The 20,132-nt window shown below is 38.1% G+C and overlaps 4 protein-coding genes and 1 non-coding gene across 5 annotated transcripts; all 5 read left to right on the plus strand.

Moving 5' to 3' along the window:
* The first annotated feature begins 14,870 nt into the window (after positions 1-14,870).
* LOC139942001 (histone H3, embryonic) lies at positions 14,871-15,281 on the plus strand. The gene has a single exon (XM_071938661.1). The coding sequence runs from the start codon at positions 14,871-14,873 to the stop codon at positions 15,279-15,281; it is 411 nt and encodes a 136-aa protein (XP_071794762.1).
* Positions 15,282-16,153: 872 nt separating this feature from the next.
* On the plus strand, positions 16,154-16,522 carry LOC139941672 (histone H2B, gonadal-like). Its single transcript, XM_071938269.1, has one exon. It carries the CDS (start codon positions 16,154-16,156, stop codon positions 16,520-16,522), a length of 369 nt encoding a protein of 122 aa, XP_071794370.1.
* A 1,000-nt stretch (positions 16,523-17,522) lies between these two features.
* LOC139941609 (histone H2A-like) lies at positions 17,523-17,900 on the plus strand. Its single transcript, XM_071938188.1, has one exon. The coding sequence runs from the start codon at positions 17,523-17,525 to the stop codon at positions 17,898-17,900; it is 378 nt and encodes a 125-aa protein (XP_071794289.1).
* An 890-nt stretch (positions 17,901-18,790) lies between these two features.
* LOC139942387 (U2 spliceosomal RNA) lies at positions 18,791-18,984 on the plus strand. The gene has a single exon (XR_011786659.1). It is a non-coding gene; the product is annotated as a U2 spliceosomal RNA (small nuclear RNA).
* A 232-nt stretch (positions 18,985-19,216) lies between these two features.
* LOC139942073 (histone H4-like) lies at positions 19,217-19,528 on the plus strand. The gene has a single exon (XM_071938759.1). The coding sequence runs from the start codon at positions 19,217-19,219 to the stop codon at positions 19,526-19,528; it is 312 nt and encodes a 103-aa protein (XP_071794860.1).
* Positions 19,529-20,132: the final 604 nt, after the last annotated feature.

A 20,132-nucleotide genomic window follows, 5' to 3' on the forward strand; every position in this document is an offset into this window, starting at 1 on the left:
GAAACCGCAGTGCTCTGTGCATTGTCAAATACTTTTTTGCTCAAACGAGAAACCCTATCATTTAGAAGTGTTCGCTTTCGTTTGGTATAAATAAAGACTCAGTAAATGCAAACGCTTTTTTTGTAGCTGTTTTATGTTTTAAAAAAGTGGAACCAGGCGAACTTGAAAAAAACAGAACGGCAACGTTTTTTGTGGGTTTTTGTGTGTGTGAAAACATGGAGGTAGGATTACCTCCATGGGGTTTTGTAAACCACAAAATGTACCTAAATATTTCAAAGCCATGATGTGCCCTTTTCCAAGAGGCATATCCAGGCAACGGCCAGTTCCTATCGCCCCGTGTTAAATAATATTGCACTACCATGAAAATAAAAAAAATATCTGTCTGACACTGTCCCCTTTTTGGGTGGGCACTTACTCAGACTGATAAATGTAAATAATAAAAAAAACTCAATAATGACCCCATATCAAATAAAATGTAGTTTGGATCAATGTATTTTCCCTATACCCCAAAACTTCCTTTCATAAGCTGTTCGCTTCCATGCTTCCATCACCGCGCCGCATCATGCACTGGCATGCCATTCGACCCGCAATGTTGTTGTTTGTCTGACATCAAAATAGCCACGGTAGTAAACATGGCAATTGGATTCCTGTTCTTTGAAAATCGGGGAATGTAATCCTTTACAAAAAAACTTATTACCTTTTTGGAGGATGGCGATTGATTATATTATATACTTAAATGCGTTCGGCCCTCATATGCCCATATGACGGCAGCAATGGCATACTCACCCATCCGACGTGATTGTCGAGTTATAAATGAGGCGCATAACTCTACGGTATTAAATCTGACGACTGATGATCACTTAATGAGCATCCATTGTGCATTACTGCGCGAAAATCAGCGCGCTCTCGCGTGAGACGCACCCGCATGGGACGCACCCGGACGCATTATAATTTTATGCGCGCTTCATTGAAAACGCATTATGGCGTATAAGCGCGCGCGCTTCAAACAAACATACGTCGTGGGTAACGCAAACGCGCAACATACGCGGCAATTCAAACGTGTTGTTTGGCACGTTTTATTGGTATAATTTTCAAAAATAATGTTGAAGAGTGTGGTTGGTTTGTGCATAATATCGTTAAAATATCGTGCATAATAATGATCATTATTATTTTGGTGTGAATCCTCATGTACCGATATTGCATCACATCATGCGGGCTAGCTGTGTTGGTAAGTGTATCCTAAATCATTCAAATTTGAAGTGTTTGTGTTACTCGCTCGTTTGTAAATAAATGATGATATACTCCTGATTCATATAACTTCAGATATACATAGTTACAACATGTACAAAGAGTCATTATTATTAATTTCAAAAAAAATGATTGATGGAAGCAATGCCAGCGGCTTAATAATATTAATGAAGTTGTTTAAAGGCAGTGGAAACTATTGGTAATTGTCACAGACATAGCCTTCACAGTTGGTGTATTTTTACATTAATACATATAGGCCTATATAAGTATAGCCTAAACAAAAAAACAAGCCTATGGAAAATTAAGCTCAATTGGTGGTCCTCGAACTTGCGAGATAATAATGAAAGGAAAAAACACCCTTGTCTCACGAAGTTGTGTGCCTGCGTTTATAGATGGTCGATTTCGAGACCTCAAGTTGTAAATCTGAGGTCTCGAAAATCAAATTCGTGGAGAATTACTTCCTTCTCGAAAAGTACGTCACTTCAGAGGGAGCCGTTTCTCACAATGTTTTATACTATCAACCTCTCTCCATTTACTCGTCACCAAGAAAGGTCTTATGCTGATAACTATTTTTGGAGATTACCAATAATGCCCACTGCCTTTAACGTTGTACTGATACGACAAAGCAGTTCCAGTTGTCACATTGTTTTTTGTTTTTTTTTTAAATGCGGTTATTATCATTGCCAGCTTATTCCAAATGTATTACACACAGCAAGCATTCCAAAATGTATTAAAAATTGAAAGCGCGGGTTTAACAACTAACACTACAGCACCATTTACCGTCCACGGGCACGGCCTATACTTTGCTATAGTGTCATAGTGATTTGAAGCCAAGTGCACCCAGAAATTCACTCACAGCGTAAAGTTAGGGACTCGAAATAATTACGGTATGTGCTTGATTGCAAAGTCACAACTGTTGAAGTTCAGTGTGATGGCAATATTATTGTCCAGATTAGAGATGCTATGTCAGATTTCATGCCGATTTGACCCCAAAATTTTGGTGGGGTCGAGAAAGTTACAAGCTTTCAAAGGGACACACCGGCCGAATTGGGCTATTTAGGCTACAAAATAGACTAAGACATGACTTCAACGGTCTTCCAGGAATGAAGAACAGTCCTTAAAAAAAAATTTCAAGTTTAGCCGTTTTTGAGCATTTTAAGACAAAAACGCAGGTCGCGTGATTGTTCAACCAAAAAGTGGTACTATCAATCACGTGACCTTCCAGGCTAGTTTTACTTTCAGCCGTCTAAAAGTAACTTACTTAACCAAATGTAAATGTTTTTTTTTACAAAATTATTAACGAGTAATTGACGAAAAAGATCATGTATTCAAATTATCGCTACAAAATGTAAATAATGGTGGAAAATCTAACGTAAGATTCGCATTCACAGAGTCCGTGTAACGGAAGCTTGTTATATGGCCGCTTTGGTTTTTAAAAATCATTTTTCGCTAAATACGTGACATTTTGATGATTTTTTTTACAACCATCTATAAAAACATTATTTATGATTCTACACCCCTAAATTGCGTAAACTGTGAGCCGGTGTGTCCCTTTTAAGTGCTCAAAATAAGTTTTTGTCGGGATCCCGACAATTTATCACATGACCAATTCTTATGTGTTTTGTAAGAAACGTTTACATTTTTTGTCATGGTTCCTGACCATTAAAAGTAAAAGTTAAACTGTTTTTCGTTAGAGCGTGTGGTACTCTTTGAATTACCATTCACTAAAACAAATCTATTTGTTTGGGCCAAAAATCTGACATATCATCTTTAAAACGCCGGAGGGGGATGGGTTATCTATGAATGACATACTCTCTACTTCACATGGGATTCAGGTCATTGATCATTGCACAGTTTTACATGCTTTTTAAAATACTTTTTTTCATTTCTTTCTTATTCCATCGCACCCTCTCTCACTTTCGTTAGTTTCCTTCTATTTTTCTGAAGAAAAAGACTTATGGCTCGCTCGGGTGTGAGTGTTGTTTTGCTGGAGCAAATGTTATTTACGTTGAAAGCACAAGTCACATATTTAAAAAGCTGGTTAATAAACAGTTTATGCTTATGATCAAAATAAGTACAATGTGAAATTGCACTTTGCCGGTTGGCTGATAATCTTATTTTAGTTAGCCTAGTTGCTTTTGTGTAGGCCTCATAACTTTTTTGGTGCCGGTCAAGCAGCTGTTGATGGAAGTTCGGCCCCGCTAATGTGTCGCCCAAAATAAATAAAAACAAAAGAGTTTGCCTTTGGAGATGGCATTTAATTTTTAATAAAAGAAAACTTGATTTTTTTTTTATTGCAGAACATAATTTGAACTAATTGTTTAAAGACATTCGACACTATTATTGTCAAAGACCAGTCTTCACTTGGTGTATGTTAACATAATGCATAAAATACCAAACCTGTGAAATTTTGAGCTAACTATAAAAGAAAAAACACCCTTGTCACACGAAAATTGTGTGCTCTCAGATGCTTGATTTCGAGACCTCAAATTCTAAATCTGAGGTCGCTAAATCAAATTCGTTGGAAATTACTTCATCTATGAAAAACTATGTCACTTTAGAGGGAGCCGTTTCTCACAATGTTTTAAACTATCAACCTCTCCCCATTAATACTCGGTTACCAAGTAAGGTTTTATTTATGCCAATAATTATTTTAAGCAATTACTAATAGTGTCCACAACCTTTAAAGCAGACTGCTTTGTTTTGGGAGGAACAGTAGCAGATTACTTGTATTTTTTTATTAGATAAACACTTCGAATTATAAAAATATTCTTATGACACTGGCAATACTTGTTAACAATTTGCGACAGCATAGTAATTATACCAACCGATATCGCAAGCAAAATGTGACGTGTTATAAATTGTTTAAATCCTGTCACCACGCGGAGCCCCGATCTTCCCGAGCTTCGCCGTGATGCAGGCAATGCAGGCAATGCATACATGTACACTGTGATTGCCGTTCTGTGGCTCAATCGGCACATCTTGTATCACCAACATTTTCCAGTCCAGTGATATAACGCACTTCGAGAGACAAAATAACAACGGCTGATTCGGCTAAACAAAGTTGACAAGTAATACAACTATTATAATATAAAGAAAGGTTAAATCCATGGGCGCAGATTTGAATAGGAATGATTGAGGTGATACAATGATCAATAGAAATGTATCCATGTGGTTATTTAAAGCCATTATAAAATACACTTTCGTTAAACAGTATTGTCCAAGTCCACACGTCGTGTTTCACAACTTTTATGTATAAAAACAAACCTGTCAAAAGTAAGGCTCAATCGGTCATCGGAGTCGGGAGAAAAAAAACGGGAAAACCCACTCCTGTTTCCGCGCGTTTCGCTAACGAGAATTGATATTGTTTTAATGTTTTCTCAAAAAGTAAAGCATTTCATGGAATAATATTTCAAGAGAAGTCATTCACCATTACCTTCTGTAAACCCTGTAAATTATTTGTAAATCTGTGAACAATAAGACACTATCTAGTAAAAAAAAATTGTGTGTTTGTTACCATGAATATTCAATTCCACAGTGTTGTTGAATTGGCTTCATGTAGTCTACTGACAAAATGACCAATCGAGACATAAAGTAAACTCTTTCAAGTTGCATGATTCATACCAGACTGTATGGTGCCTACAGAAACATTGTTGTCGGTAATTGAAGCTGCACACAAAAATCAATGACATTTTTTCCTCCATGTCTAAACAAACAGTCAGTGAGTGCCTTTGGTATGGTTTGGTCATCAAGCTTGTTCTGCCCGAGTTGAACTTGTATGATATGGGTTGACATTTGACGTTTGTAGGCTTTGATCACGTCATGCACCTTAATGTTTGCCTTCATAAATCTATTGTTTTAGCCCCCCAAAATTAGGTAGAGACCCCAGTAAAAATCTGTTGATTAATGTTTTATCTTTCATAAATGAATTTCGATTTCAACGATGGCATTTTTAATAGATGTTAATTTTTAATCTGTGGATTTAAAGCCATTATACACTTTCGGTACAGAAAAATAAAGTTCACAGATTTACAAATAATTGACAGGGTTTACAGAAGGTAATGATGAAAGACTTCTCTTGAAATATTGTTCCATGAAATGCTTTATTTTTTGAGAAAACGTTAAAACAATATAAATTCTCGATAGCGAGAATTACGGATTTATAGTAAACACTAGTCATGACACGGCGAAACGCGCGGAAACAAGAGTGAGTTTTCCCGTTATTTTCTCCCGACTCTGATGACTGATTGAGCCTAAATTTTCACAGGTTTGTTATTTTATGGATCCTTCCCTTAATCCCTTTCCCCCCTCTTTTTCTAAAAATGGATATGTATTTGTTTGTACTTGTTTAATGCCTCTGAAGAAGGTCCGGTTTGGATCGAAAGCTAAGGCCACCTACCCTATTCATTATTTTATATATAAGTTGTGATACACGAAGTGTGGGACTTGGACAATACTGTTTACCGAAAGTGTATAATGGCTTTAAAGAACATTTTTTGGCCTTTACCCTTACACCGATGTCTTATTTTTTTTTCTTCAAAATCACAGGCAAATCACTGGTGAGTGTGATTAGAACCAGCGAGCTTTGCAACTGTATATATAGAGGGTCTCTTCTTTTTCTTTTCCTTTTTTTAATACCGAAATTACCTTTTTGTATTCTTTGATTTCTCAATTGGCAGACAAAACTATTCATCAGTCTTCAATCGTTGCACTCAATTCTCAAAACAGTTAAGATGCCATTAGGCCTTTATTTGAAACTCAACCATTGTGTCCGAAATACTAATCCAATGGTCATCACGCTTAAAATTATAGTCAGATTACACTTTTCTGTGCAATTTCTTGATCTTTGTGCTAGTAAGTAGTAGTTCTTGGTAAGATATTCTTTCCATTAAATTTATAGACTGATTTGTACTTGAACCCCAAGGTTCTCTAAATTGATGATATTAGAAACGTTGTGGGTTTTGTGCTCTGGATGTTATAACGTTGTAAAAAGCGGTCAGTCGCATTACACAAAAATGACATGATAAAATTACACTTGTCACAATCCAAAAGTTTCCTCAAACTAAAGAAAAATGCAAGGGGTTTACTTCAAGTATGTAACACACAACTCTAATGAATATATTACAGGAGTTAGCAACTTATAATTTTAGGTATAGGCCTACATGGCAAAACCATGGTCAGCCGCATCACAGTTCCAAACTGGAGTTATTTGTCAATATTGGATTCATTCATTATCAACAAGTTAAATAAATTGATTTTATTGGTTTTGACTACTCAAATCAAATTATTTTCTCTTAAAATTCATAGAAACACGGCTGAAATGTGTTTTTCGATGTAAAAGTTTACAAATTTTACATTTTTCAGAAGTATTAGGATTTCGCATTTGACTGATCAACATTATATTCAGATCAGAGTATTGCATTTAACATAAAATGTTAAACATCTTGCTGTATGTAATTGAACACAAATTAATTTGCAGATTTACAGTGACTTACATGCATTTATTTAAACATAATGTACCCTGAAACTTCAAAATTGTGGTTACTATTAAAAGTGGCCCGTAAATTCAAAAAGGCCCAAGTTGATTGTTATCACAGCTTCTTCAATGCAACAAACAATTTGTATGTTACATGGTTCGTAAAAAGTATATAATTATAACACCACACACAAAACATGATCACATGACACCCATCTCTTTGACTTAAAAGCACCCATCCCTTTCACTTTTCCTGGATACATTTCACTGCATAATTACACGACACACCACTGACTCGACCATGCATTGCTACCCTGCCATTGCTACCCTGATTTGTTATGCAGCACTTTGTAAATGGAGGCAAGAGGGCATCAGCTGTTTGCTTTTGTTTGCCCTTTTGGGAGATGACGTATCTGTGATCTTTTTATAATCCTTGTACTTTCAGTTTGTCAGCATATAATTTCTGCTTTTTCAGCGTGGAGAGTAGTTAATTTCAATGACATTACTTCACGTTTTTACCCAAGAAATCTCAGCCATATTGTTTTTCTTTATTTTATTTCATATGATAACATAAAGACTCTTACAAATGATGAAACTAGAAGTACAGATTGGAATAGCACATGTACAACTATAAGTTACAGTTTATAGCATTTGCTTTGCGAAAAATGCATGGTGGGTGGGCATGAGTGGCATATATTATGCAGAGAGCCCCAGATCTCTTAATTAATTGTCTTTTAGTAAGTCATAAGTTACTGTAGATAATCCAGCTTTGCTGACCTCTTTGCATCCTCCTCTTGAAAAAAGATTTGGTCAGTCGCATTACATTGCATGGTCTGTCGCATTACTGGTTAGTCGCATTACACTTTTTGATGACTTGTTATTAAAATAAAAAATTTGTATTATACCAACCAGAGTGTTGATTCATGTACTCATTTCATACTTGAAGCATAATTTGCTGCTGTTTAAGATAACAATAATAATATATCAACTTTTGAAGACACCTTAATTATTGTAAAAGACCAGGCTTCTCATGTGTATATCCCAACAAATGCACAAAATAACAAACCTGTGATAATTTTGATTGGTCGTTGAAGTAGCGAGATAATAATGTAAGAAAAAACACCCTTGTAACCCCATTTGTGTGCTTTAAAGTGTGTGATTTCGGGATCTCAAGATTTAAATCTGAGACCTAAAAAGCAATTTTCACAATGTTTAATATACAATTGTTGTATACTATCAAAAGCTCTCCGTTGCTTTTTACCAAGTAAGTTTTTATGCCAGTTAGTTAACAATTATTTTGAGTAACTACCAATAGTGTTCATCTAACTGCTCACTAGTATCATACAAACAACAACATGCAGCAATGTTTTTGTTTCATTAAACAGATGGTCATGCATCACCACCAATTGTTTTTGCTGATTTTAGAACTAATTTTGTAACTTTTCACATTATAATAGTTAAAGGTGATGTCATTTCTTTACATGCAGCAAACAAACCAATAAATTAATAAATTGGAGGGGGGGTAAATAAGATCCAAATAGTTTAATTTCTCATTACAAATTGTTCATAGTTTCAGTTTATCAATGAAAAACTATTACAATAAGTATACAAATTCCAAGCTCGTTATATGGCATTGCTTAAAACTCAATCAATCTTCACAGTGACTGCATTGTCAACTTCAATTTCATAATATATTTACATACAACAGTCAAGTACGAGGAATCAATCAATCAATCAATCAATCAATCAATCAATCAAAAGTACAAAAAAGAAAATGTTGAAAGATTTTAATGTTAAAATTCACTCAAACTCAAGAGACACATCATTCATGAGAAAACCAAACAGTTTTAAAGTTAGTCCTTACACAGATCCACACAGATTGCTAATAATGCTTGAACAAATCAACACAGAAACTTTTGGTTAATTATTTTCTGTCAGAGAAAAGAAAGAAAATGACTAAAGGGAGATCACTGGCAGTCCATTATTGACTCTTTCAATATTTTCAGTCATTGTCTTAAAACACAAAATGGTTGTTGCAATGATGTTTTTGTTGCATTAAACAGATGGTCATGCATCACCACCAATTGTTTTTGCTGATTTTAGAATTAATTTTGTAACTTTTCACATGAAGTAAAAGCCAAATTGTATTTTTATGTATTTTGACCACAGTTTTGCAGTGGTCACCTCAGTGTTAGAGGATGTGATTGGAACCTCTTTTCTGTTGGCCATAATAGTTTGAGAGGGTGGATCAGATATTTTAGCTTTCTGTCGACCATATTATAATAGTTTGAGGTGATGTCATTTCTTCAGATAAGCCTTTACTTCTGTGTCCAATGTAGATCTGGAGTTACGTTGAAAAATGACCAGTACTTACTAGCAAGTTTTATTTCCTCCTTTTTATTCATGTAAAAGTAAGTAAGTGCTAAAAAGAAAAGGATTTACTTTTCATTAAAAGTAGATACTTTTATCATTTTAGTAAATACTTTCCAGTAAAAGCTTTTACTTCCTTTTATTCATATGGATGGTAGTAAACACTTGAAATTCTCAAGTAAATGAAAATACTAGTTTTTATGCATATATATGACCCATTGTTCTATGTTCTCATTACCCATATTCAGACATAGCTCCCCTCTACCAAAAAAAAAACATTTTCCTCTTTTCAAACAAGTGAAGTTGAAACTGAATTCCCTCCTAAGTGAATGAAATGAACTGCCACATCTTGTTATGCTAATTAATTTATGTTAATTTACCCTAAACTTCCCCCCCCCCACCAAATAAAGCGTGATACTTAATTAATTGCTGTTGTTATGTTCCAAAGCGAGCAGGATACATGCAAACTGTCTGTCGTTTTTTATTTTCATGTAGACAAGTAAACTATGATTCTGTCGAAATTAGGATCCAGTACCACCCAATATCCTGTGACCCAAAAGGAGGAATTCCTCCTTTTTCGAAGTTATCCGAATGTTCCGAACGTGTTGTCAACATTCGGACAGTATCGTTGATGTTCGGTTTGGAATCATAATGTCAGTCCTGTCGGCCGTAGATCCAGGAGTTTTTCAGCCAGTTATTGCCAAAGCAGGGGTTGTGCCTAAATAAAGAGTTTGCAAAGTGATGTGACTTGTTCAAATTATAAACCTGGGAAATCGCTCTGGGATCTATCTGGTAAGTTTTTGTCCTTTTTGTTTACAACTATTTTTTCATAGGTGTTTTGACTTGAGCAATCATTAGACATTGATTGAGGATCAAGTTTTATGATTTTTTAAAGTGGTAAAAATGGGCAAAATCTGGTGACTACCTGTCAAACTTATGTATAACCAGATTGTTGTCAATAATTGACGATCAAAATAATGTCATAACCCGGAGGAGGGTTACGTTATCGCAACTAGTAGATGACCCGCGACCCTGACAAGTTGCGTCATTCTTTATTTTTAACCGTGGGTGATACCTGACCTAAGATTTTTAACAACAGACGTCAAGGAATTTTTGGTCAGGCAGGGGACCAGACTAGCGATATTTCCCTAAGGTTTATTGCGATTCAGAAACGGAATGCATTGTGGGATGGAATATGGGGCAGTTACTATGTAGTTTCTACGACTCGCGCACAATGCCTAAACCTTTGTGTGGGTCCAACAGCGCCCTCTCTTGATAAACCTTATGTGGAAGTTTTCCGACTTTATCAAAATTCAGATTCCGAAACCCCTCCCCTCACTCCTTAAAAACGTGAGTGTTTCCCCCCCTTGGCCTTGTTCATGTATTGCCGTGTACTGTAAGCAGGTGTAGTATGTGTGTTCGACTGTGTACAGGGCTCAATTTCATAGAGCTGCTTAAGCACAAAATTTTGCTTAAGCCAAAAATTCATTGCTTAGTAAAATCAGATTACCGGCCAAGACTCCACTCAATTGTTATGCTAAGTAAACAACAGCTAAATACTAGTCATAAGCAATGTGAAATTGGCCCCAGGTGAGGTGTAGTGTGGTGTAGTGAGTGTGGTATGGTAGTTTGTGCAGTACAGAATTTGGGTTGTTGTAACTATGGGGCGCCGTTTGTCCATTAATTGTTTGACACTTTTAAGGCATGTTTTTACCATGGTTTACAGCAATTAGATGTAAACCATAGAAACTGTTGCCAAATCCTGTTATGGTTTACATACCAGTAAAGTATTTGTTGTGTATAAGTTTATGGTTTACAAACCATGAACATACAAAAAACATTTACAAATCATGGTTCATAAACCAAGAAAATTTACGCATCTTAAAAACATGGTTTATAAACCATAAAAAATGAAGCATCAAATTCATGGTTTACAAATCATGGTTTACAAACCATGAAAATTGAGACATCTAAAAAACATGGTCTATAAACCATGAAAATTGAAGAATAAAAATCGTGGTTTACAAATCATGGTTTATAAACCATAACAAATGAACCATAAAATCATGGTTTGTGACAATGGTTTATAAACCATGAAAATCGAGACTTCTTAAAAAACATGGTTTATAAACCATGAAAATCGAGACTTCTTAATAAACATGGTTTATAAACCATGAAAATTTACACATCTCAAAACTGTTGTACGAAACCATAAAAAAAATGCACTTACAAATCATGGTTTACAAACCATAAAAAATGTGCAGTCAGAAATCATGGTTTATAAACCATAAAAACGTGCACTCACAAATCATGGTTTACAAACCATAAAAAATGTGCACTCAGAAATCATGGTTTATAAACCATGAAAACGTGCACTCCGAAATCATGGTTTACAAACCATAAAAGATGACGTGCACTCAGAAATCATGGTTTACAAACCATAAAAGTGTGCACTCCGAAATCATGGTTTACAAACCATAAAAGTATGCACTCCGAAATCATGGTTTACAAACCATAAAAGTGTGCACTCCGAAATCATGGTTTACAAACCATAAAAGTATGCACTCCGAAATCATGGTTTATAAACCATAAAAGTATGCACTCCGAAATCATGGTTTACAAACCATAAAAGTATGCACTCCGAAATCATGGTTTATAAACCATAAAAGTATGCACTCCGAAATCATGGTTTACAAACCATAAAAGTGTGCACTCCGAAATCATGGTTTACAAACCATAAAAGTGTGCACTCCGAAATCATGGTTTACAAACCATAAAAGTATGCACTCCGAAATCATGGTTTACAAACCATAAAAGTATGCACTCCGAAATCATGGTTTACAAACCATAAAAGTATGCACTCCGAAATCATGGTTTACAAACCATAAAAGTATGCACTCCGAAATCATGGTTTATAAACCATAAAAACGTGCACTCACAAATCATGGTTTACAAACCCTAAAAAATGTGCACTCAGAAATCATGGTTTACAAACCATAAAAAATGTGCACTCACAAGTCATGGTTTATAAACCATAAAAACCTATATGATCGTCACAATTAAACCCCCTTCCCAATTCTGATCGGTTCCCATTTGCCCCATGCCACGTGCGAGCCAGCAATGATGCAATGCACCACGTGTGTCAAGCTGTGATCAATGCACCTGTTGTGTAATGCTGTTGCAATAATAGCTCTACGAATGCTTGCTATGGCTGGCAGCATAACACACGAGGTGCATTGATCACAGCGTGATGGTGCATTGCATCATTGCTGGCTCGCACGTGGCATGGGGGAAATGGGAACCGATCAGAATTGGGAAGGAGGTTTAATTGTGACGATCATATAGGTTTTTATGGTTTATAAACCATGATTTCTGAGTGCACGTTTTCATGGTTTATAAACCATGATTTCTGAGTGCACATTTTTAATGGTTTGTAAACCATGATTTGTGAGTGCACGTTTTTATGGTTTATAAACCAGGATTTCTTAGTGCACATTTTTTATGGTTTGTAAACCATGATTTCTGAGTGCACATTTTTTATGGTTTGTAAACCATGATTTCTGAGTGCACATTTTTTATGGTTTGTAAACCATGATTTGTGAGTGCACGTTTTTATGGTTTATAAACCATGATTTCTGAGTGCACATTTTTAATGGTTTGTAAACCATGATTTGTGAGTGCACTTTTTTTTATGGTTTACAAACAACGTTTTTGAGATGTGTAAATTTTCATGGTTTATAAACCATGTTTTTTAAGAAGTCTCAATTTTCATGGTTTATAAACCATGTTTTTTAAGAAGTCTCGATTTTCATGGTTTATAAACCATTGTCACAAACCATGATTTTATGGTTCATTTGTTATGGTTTATAAACCATGATTTGTAAACCACGATTTTTATTCTTCAATTTTCATGGTTTATAAACCATGTTTTTTAGATGTCTCAATTTTCATGGTTTATAAACCATGATTTGTAAACCATGAATTTGATGCTTCAGTTTTTATGGTTTATTAACCATGTTTCTTAAGATGCGTAAATTTTGTTGGTTTATGAACCACGATTTGCAAATGTTTTTTGTCTGTCATGGTTTGTAAACCATAAACTTATACACAACAAATACTTTACTGGTATGTAAACCATAACAGGATTTGCCAGCAGTTTCTATGGTTTACATCTAATTGCTGTAAACCATGGTAAAAACAAGCCTTAAAAATGCCAAACAATTAATTGACAGACGGCGCCCCATATGTAACTTGGTATTTTAATTTTAATAACACAACACTAACAACAGCTACAATATAAGATGGATATCAAACTTACCCTTGTTATTCATGGGAGGGTGTGGAAACCAGCCTGTATTAATAGCTCAATCGTAAACCCAGGTTTTGTCAACGAGTGTACCATTTTGATAACATTATCTGTATCAATACATAATGTTCTTCTTGACAGATGTATTATGTTTGCACCCTACAGTGTGAGTACAGTATCGTCGTCCATCCAATTCCCATCAGCAGTTTCACTATAATATAATGCAATGTAGTTTGTTTCGAAATACGCTATGAAAGCCATATTACGGGGACGAGGAACTTCACAAGTAAAGGCCTGAAATCCATCCGCGCAAGCTCATGAATAATTTGTAAACCCACAACTTTTTCTATATTAGACAATAATAAACCCCAAATAATTTATGGATGATTTATGAAGGTCCCAATAGCATGATCTCCTACAAAGGAGTTGTAATTATTACCTAGTGGGATAAACGACAAGGGTTAACTAGGCACTCTGTTTTGTAGCGTATGCTGATTATGGAAAAGTGAACATAAAACATTGAAAAGAAGGTTAAACTTTGGGTACGTACAGAACGTTAGTCTGGTTCACAGACCAAAAATCTCCAACTAGGCTCTGTCAAGATCTTTTTAGTAAGGGGACCAGACTAACATAAAATGAAGAGTAAGGCCTATTATGTAGCGCCCCCACGTAAAAATTCTTGGAGTTAGTGCAAACCTTCTTTAGGCCCAACGAATCCCCACATTGAAAACAACGGCTCTTTTCAGAGCCACCACAAAATCAAAAAAGAGAGAATTACAGATGGTTGTATTTTGGTTTCCCCACCCACTCACTGCCTTGTCCTTGTTTGTTATTTTTCTTCTGTAATAATATTCAAGCAAAATTAGTTTTTTTAAATTAATACATGGTATTTTGTAGGGCAACTATCCCAGAAAAAAATAAATAAACATACAACCACACCACATCTAGACTTTTTGGTTTGTTTAAGGCTGAACCCCTTTGCCAAAATTAAAAACGATGGATCTAGCTCTTTTTAGTGTTGCGTCTAATTGTTGATAGAAGGTTGTCCGTGTTTTTTTCCCCCCTTTCTACAATTCACGTACGTGGATGGCTGTTACTATAAATATTCAAGCAGATCAAGTGAGTAATACGTTAACGAGTCCTTGTCGCTCATGCTTTCTCTCTCTCTCTCTCTCTCGGTATTTTCGCCCTCAAGAAATTTAGTCTCATAAAAGGGCGAGGGAGGGCAACCGTAATCTGTAAAGCATGTTTATTTTCCGCTTACTCTATTTTTGTTTCTCATGTGCCATTAAGCAGCTAGCTCCGTCCGTGCGAAATTGGTGACCACTCAAGCGGTTCTGGCGGCACTGGGGGGCTGGCCAATCGCGTCCCCGCTTTTGTCAGAGGCGATCCTTGAACGGACATCCCAACCCTTTAAGAAGAGCTGCTCGTGAAACTGCACCACAACATCGTAAACAGTAAGCAAAGATAATGGCTCGTACCAAGCAGACAGCACGCAAGAGCACCGGGGGAAAAGCCCCACGAAAGCAGTTGGCGACCAAAGCTGCCCGAAAGAGTGCCCCGGCCACCGGCGGGGTCAAGAAGCCTCACCGTTACAGACCCGGAACTGTGGCACTGCGTGAGATTCGCCGTTACCAGAAAAGTACAGAGCTGCTTATCCGAAAACTTCCCTTCCAGAGACTGGTCCGTGAAATAGCGCAAGACTTCAAGACCGAACTGCGATTCCAGAGCTCCGCGGTGATGGCGCTCCAAGAAGCAAGCGAGGCATACCTCGTGGGACTCTTCGAAGACACCAATCTCTGCGCCATCCACGCCAAGCGGGTCACCATCATGCCCAAGGACATCCAACTCGCCCGCCGAATTCGTGGCGAACGAGCCTGAGGATTCGTTCCTTTCTCAAAACACAACGGCTCTTTTCAGAGCCACCACTTCTTAACAGAGATTTTAATCACGTCCGTGTAATCGTTATTTCTTCCAATCTTTCCTCTTCCACACTCAATCCTCCAACAAAACAAAGACAAGCAAAATAATGGCCAAACAAATAAACAAATAAATAAACAAACAAACACACAAGAACATTAGAAATTTGACAAACTAATGTATACACCTGTGCAGTGTAAACATAACTATCGGTATAAGAGGACCGTGCCTACTTTATACAAATGTTGTATAGCGCCCGCTACGATGGCAGTCAGAAGTTAAATTACAACAGCATGAACGAAAAAAACAAAACCCCAAAACCTGCTAGCTGTAAACACAACAGTTGGTGTTTATCTTTACGCCGCGCCGCCATTTTTTTATTGGGTCGGTCGTTCTATCAGTCTAGTCGGGTTGGTTATAGGTCAATCTATTGCTTATATATTTGCTTTTACTCCGTAATTTAATCGTATCGTTTTCTTAAAATGTACTATGCATGCTTGGGCCATTGCAGATTTTTTTTTTTTTTTGATAAGTTTCTCTGATTATTATTTTCTGATACTTGTTTTGGGTTACACTATACTCGTGTTGTATTTCTAACCAGAGTATAACATTCCTTTCCAATGGTTGCCTGCCCATTATTCAGACACCCATCCTTGCAGACACGCAACTTTTCTGGTGGACCGCTTCACTGCTCACAGCGAGGCGCGCGAATGCTAACAATGCCCTAATGGCCGCCGGATCCCCGACTTGCAGTATAAAGCTAAGCCTTCTCCGGTGTACCAGTCATCAGTCTGATTGATTCTACCAACTCAGCAACACAGCACTCTATAGCCATGCCTCCCAAAGCAAGTGGAAAGGGACAGAAGAAAGCCGGTAACACCAAGGGGCCAATCCGGACAGACAAGAAGAGAAAGCGTCGCCGCAAGGAGAGCTACGGCATTTACATCTACAAGGTCATGAAGCAGGTTCATCCAGACACGGGCATTTCCAGCAAGGCCATGTCAATTATGAACAGCTTCGTCAACGACATTTTCGAGCGCATTGCCGCCGAGTCTTCTAGATTGGCGCACTACAACAAGAAATCAACCATCTCCAGCCGAGAGGTCCAGACTGCAGTCCGTCTCCTTCTCCCCGGTGAGCTGGCCAAACACGCTGTCAGCGAGGGCACCAAGGCGGTCACCAAGTACACAACTTCAAAATAAGCAGGTCCGGCGTCATGCACAATCCAAACGGCTCTTTTCAGAGCCAACACATTTCCCAAAGAGATTCAAAACATGCGTGAATTACGTGACCACCGTAACACCAACCCTCCCCATTTTTTTTAAATAATATTAAATAAAATCAACAGGTTTACAATAATGCCATATTATATTAAAGGATGTTTTAAAATATTTCTGCCTCCTCTATATATCTCTGTAGAACAACTCAACAACGTTGTTTACGAAGTTCAAATAATCTTGATAACTTTGTCCACTATAATTTTTAGCGATCAATAAACATCTTTCTCGTTGCTTTTTTGTTATTCTACTTTTACAGACAGTCAGTTATAAAAGACAACGCTCTGCTCTATTTTTTGGCTGCAATAAATGTGTCACCGAGTCGAGTGAAGTTCACAAGATTGGACTTGAAGAAAGAAAGAAAGACGTACATTGAGTAAGTGCCTTGTTCATGACACCGTATTACTTGAATAACATACAACACAACACCAACAACAACAGCGACTTTATACGCCAGAGTTAACTTAAAATTATAAGTTTGATAATAGTTTTATTTTGAAAAATCAACAAAAACATAAGCACGCAAAAACAAACAAACATGATGTTTGTCAGTTTCTGTAAATATTTGCTTTTGCTTTGTTTTTGTTGTTGTTGTTGTTGTTGGTGTTGTTGTCGTTGTTGTTTTTTTTTCCCTCGGAATCTTATCTTGTTTTCAGAGGGGTGGTGACGGTGGGGGGACCGCCGCAGTAGTTATCCCTACCTCCCCCTCGAACTGCGTGCCGCCCCCGCCCGCCGCTGGTGGTCCACCCCGCCCAGAATGCTCCGCTGAACCCGGGCGCGTCCATGCGAGGAGAAACCTGATTGGTGCATTGGGGATCCACCCCAACGCCATAAGTACACCACTGGCAGTCTCTACACTCATTCACACAGATTCAAAGCACCCAGCAGTTCTTTCAATCTCTTTGCTCAGTATATCAATTCAGTCATGTCTGGACGCGGAAAGAGCGGTAAGGCCCGAAGCAAGGCAAAGAGTCGATCCTCCAGGGCCGGACTTCAATTTCCCGTTGGTAGAGTACACCGCTTCTTGAGGAAGGGCAACTACGCTCAGCGCGTTGGTGCTGGCGCCCCTGTCTACTTGGCGGCAGTCATGGAGTACCTCACGGCAGAAATACTGGAACTGGCTGGTAATGCTGCTCGAGACAACAAGAAATCAAGAATCAACCCCCGTCATCTACAGCTCGCTATCCGAAACGATGAAGAGTTGAACAAGTTGCTCAGCGGTGTCACCATTGCCCAGGGTGGTGTACTTCCCAACATCCAAGCTGTCCTGCTGCCAAAGAAAACCGCCAAGTCAAGCTCTTAAACTCAGCTCTTGCTACACTGATAAACCAAACGGCTCTTACGGAGCCACCACATAAATCCAAAGAGAGATTCTAAACATGAATTGCGTTTGTAAGACAACCCCCCCCCCCCACATAATTATTGAATTCATTAAATACTATTTGTTTTCCATGCGTAACCAATCATCCAATAAGTTGTTTGTAACCCTATAAACCACACATAAGTCAGACCAAAGCTTTATTTTCGTTGCGATGCTAACTGTAGGAGAGCAACGGTTTAGAACCAAAAGGTTAAAAGATGTATCAATAGACATAGAACAAAAGTTATTTACACACTAATGTTTGGCACAACCTAACGCCAATACCGGGTGATTCAATACTGAAAGATAAAGTATTCTACTTTAATTTCTGTTATCTCTTCATGCGTGTATAATCATCACACATCATTCCTTCCATCACGATGTCGCAAGCCGAATGTAGCCCGTGTGTGTGTTAACGTACTGCATGCGGTGGATGTGACAATGCACACAGCACGCTGTTTCTATGTACAGTGTTTTGCATACTGCAATGTGACGCATTGTTGTGTTCCGCGCGCTTGTAATGTCCATTGTCTTAACCCGCGTGTACAAACGCGCGGGACGAGCCCAACCAGGCAACACTGTATAACGTAAACATAAACTTTAGAATAACATGTACTTGCGTGTTGCATACGTTTACACGTGGATGTATCTGGGTTTTGATGCAAGCTCTTGCTTTGTGTGCGGTCAGAGTAGCTCTATTTTCGATACAACGAATGTTCGCCGTATGTGAAAAGTTGTCAAAAAAGTCACACCGCCCTCTTGTGACACCCAGCATGTCTTGTGATTCGTGCCATGTCGAAAGGTGGGTTATTCTCGAAAAACCTGTGGTGAGTATCGCTTCTCGGCCTTTTGGCTAAGATCATGTGTAGTATCTGTTCTTTTCAGAATAATATCTGAAATGCTGTTCATTGAGCAGCAAGTATATTAATCTGATTTTTGAGGAACGGCCATGGAAGAGGGGCTTGCCCCGTCCAGGCCACGGGTTGGCCCGGTTTCGCACTACATCCGGGATATCGGCCCACTCCCCTCACGGGGATAATATCAAATACAAAGTCAGAATTCGTTTAGTCTCAACGCCTGTTTACTGTGTTGGTATTCAAGTCTATTTGCTTTGTTTGACAACAAGTCGATAATGTTGCTGGCCCACACGTCCGCAATGCAAGCCATAAGATACTCTACTCTGGTCAGGTTGAATTCATTCGCTCTCGTCAGCCAGTTGAACCATTGTCTTGTCTTGATACTCTCTGCTAAGCACAACTATGTCTGGACGCGGTAAAGGTGGAAAGGGGCTTGGCAAGGGGGGTGCAAAGCGCCATCGTAAAGTGTTGCGGGACAACATCCAGGGTATCACCAAGCCGGCCATCCGTCGTCTGGCACGCCGAGGAGGTGTCAAGAGAATCTCCGGTCTGATCTACGAGGAGACCCGCGGTGTCCTCAAGGTGTTCTTGGAGAATGTCATCCGTGATGCCGTAACGTACTGCGAACACTCCAAGAGAAAAACCGTCACCGCCATGGATGTCGTCTACGCACTCAAGAGACAAGGCCGTACCCTCTACGGATTTGGAGGATAGGCCCAACGAATCCCCACATTGAAAACAACGGCTCTTTTCAGAGCCACCACAAAATCAAAAAAGAGAGAATTACAGATGGTTGTATTTTGGTTTCCCCACCCACTCACTGCCTTGTCCTTGTTTGTTATTTTTCTTCTGTAATAATATTCAAGCAAAATTAGTTTTTTTAAATTAATACATGGTATTTTGTAGGGCAACTATCCCAGAAAAAAATAAATAAACATACAACCACACCACATCTAGACTTTTTGGTTTGTTTAAGGCTGAACCCCTTTGCCAAAATTAAAAACGATGGATCTAGCTCTTTTTAGTGTTGCGTCTAATTGTTGATAGAAGGTTGTCCGTGTTTTTTTCCCCCCTTTCTACAATTCACGTACGTGGATGGCTGTTACTATAAATATTCAAGCAGATCAAGTGAGTAATACGTTAACGAGTCCTTGTCGCTCATGCTTTCTCTCTCTCTCTCTCTCTCGGTATTTTCGCCCTCAAGAAATTTAGTCTCATAAAAGGGCGAGGGAGGGCAACCGTAATCTGTAAAGCATGTTTATTTTCCGCTTACTCTATTTTTGTTTCTCATGTGCCATTAAGCAGCTAGCTCCGTCCG

The sequence above is a fragment of the Asterias amurensis genome, chromosome 9 (assembly GCF_032118995.1).
Source record: "Asterias amurensis chromosome 9, ASM3211899v1".
Classification (NCBI taxonomy): Eukaryota; Metazoa; Echinodermata; class Asteroidea; order Forcipulatida; family Asteriidae; genus Asterias; species Asterias amurensis.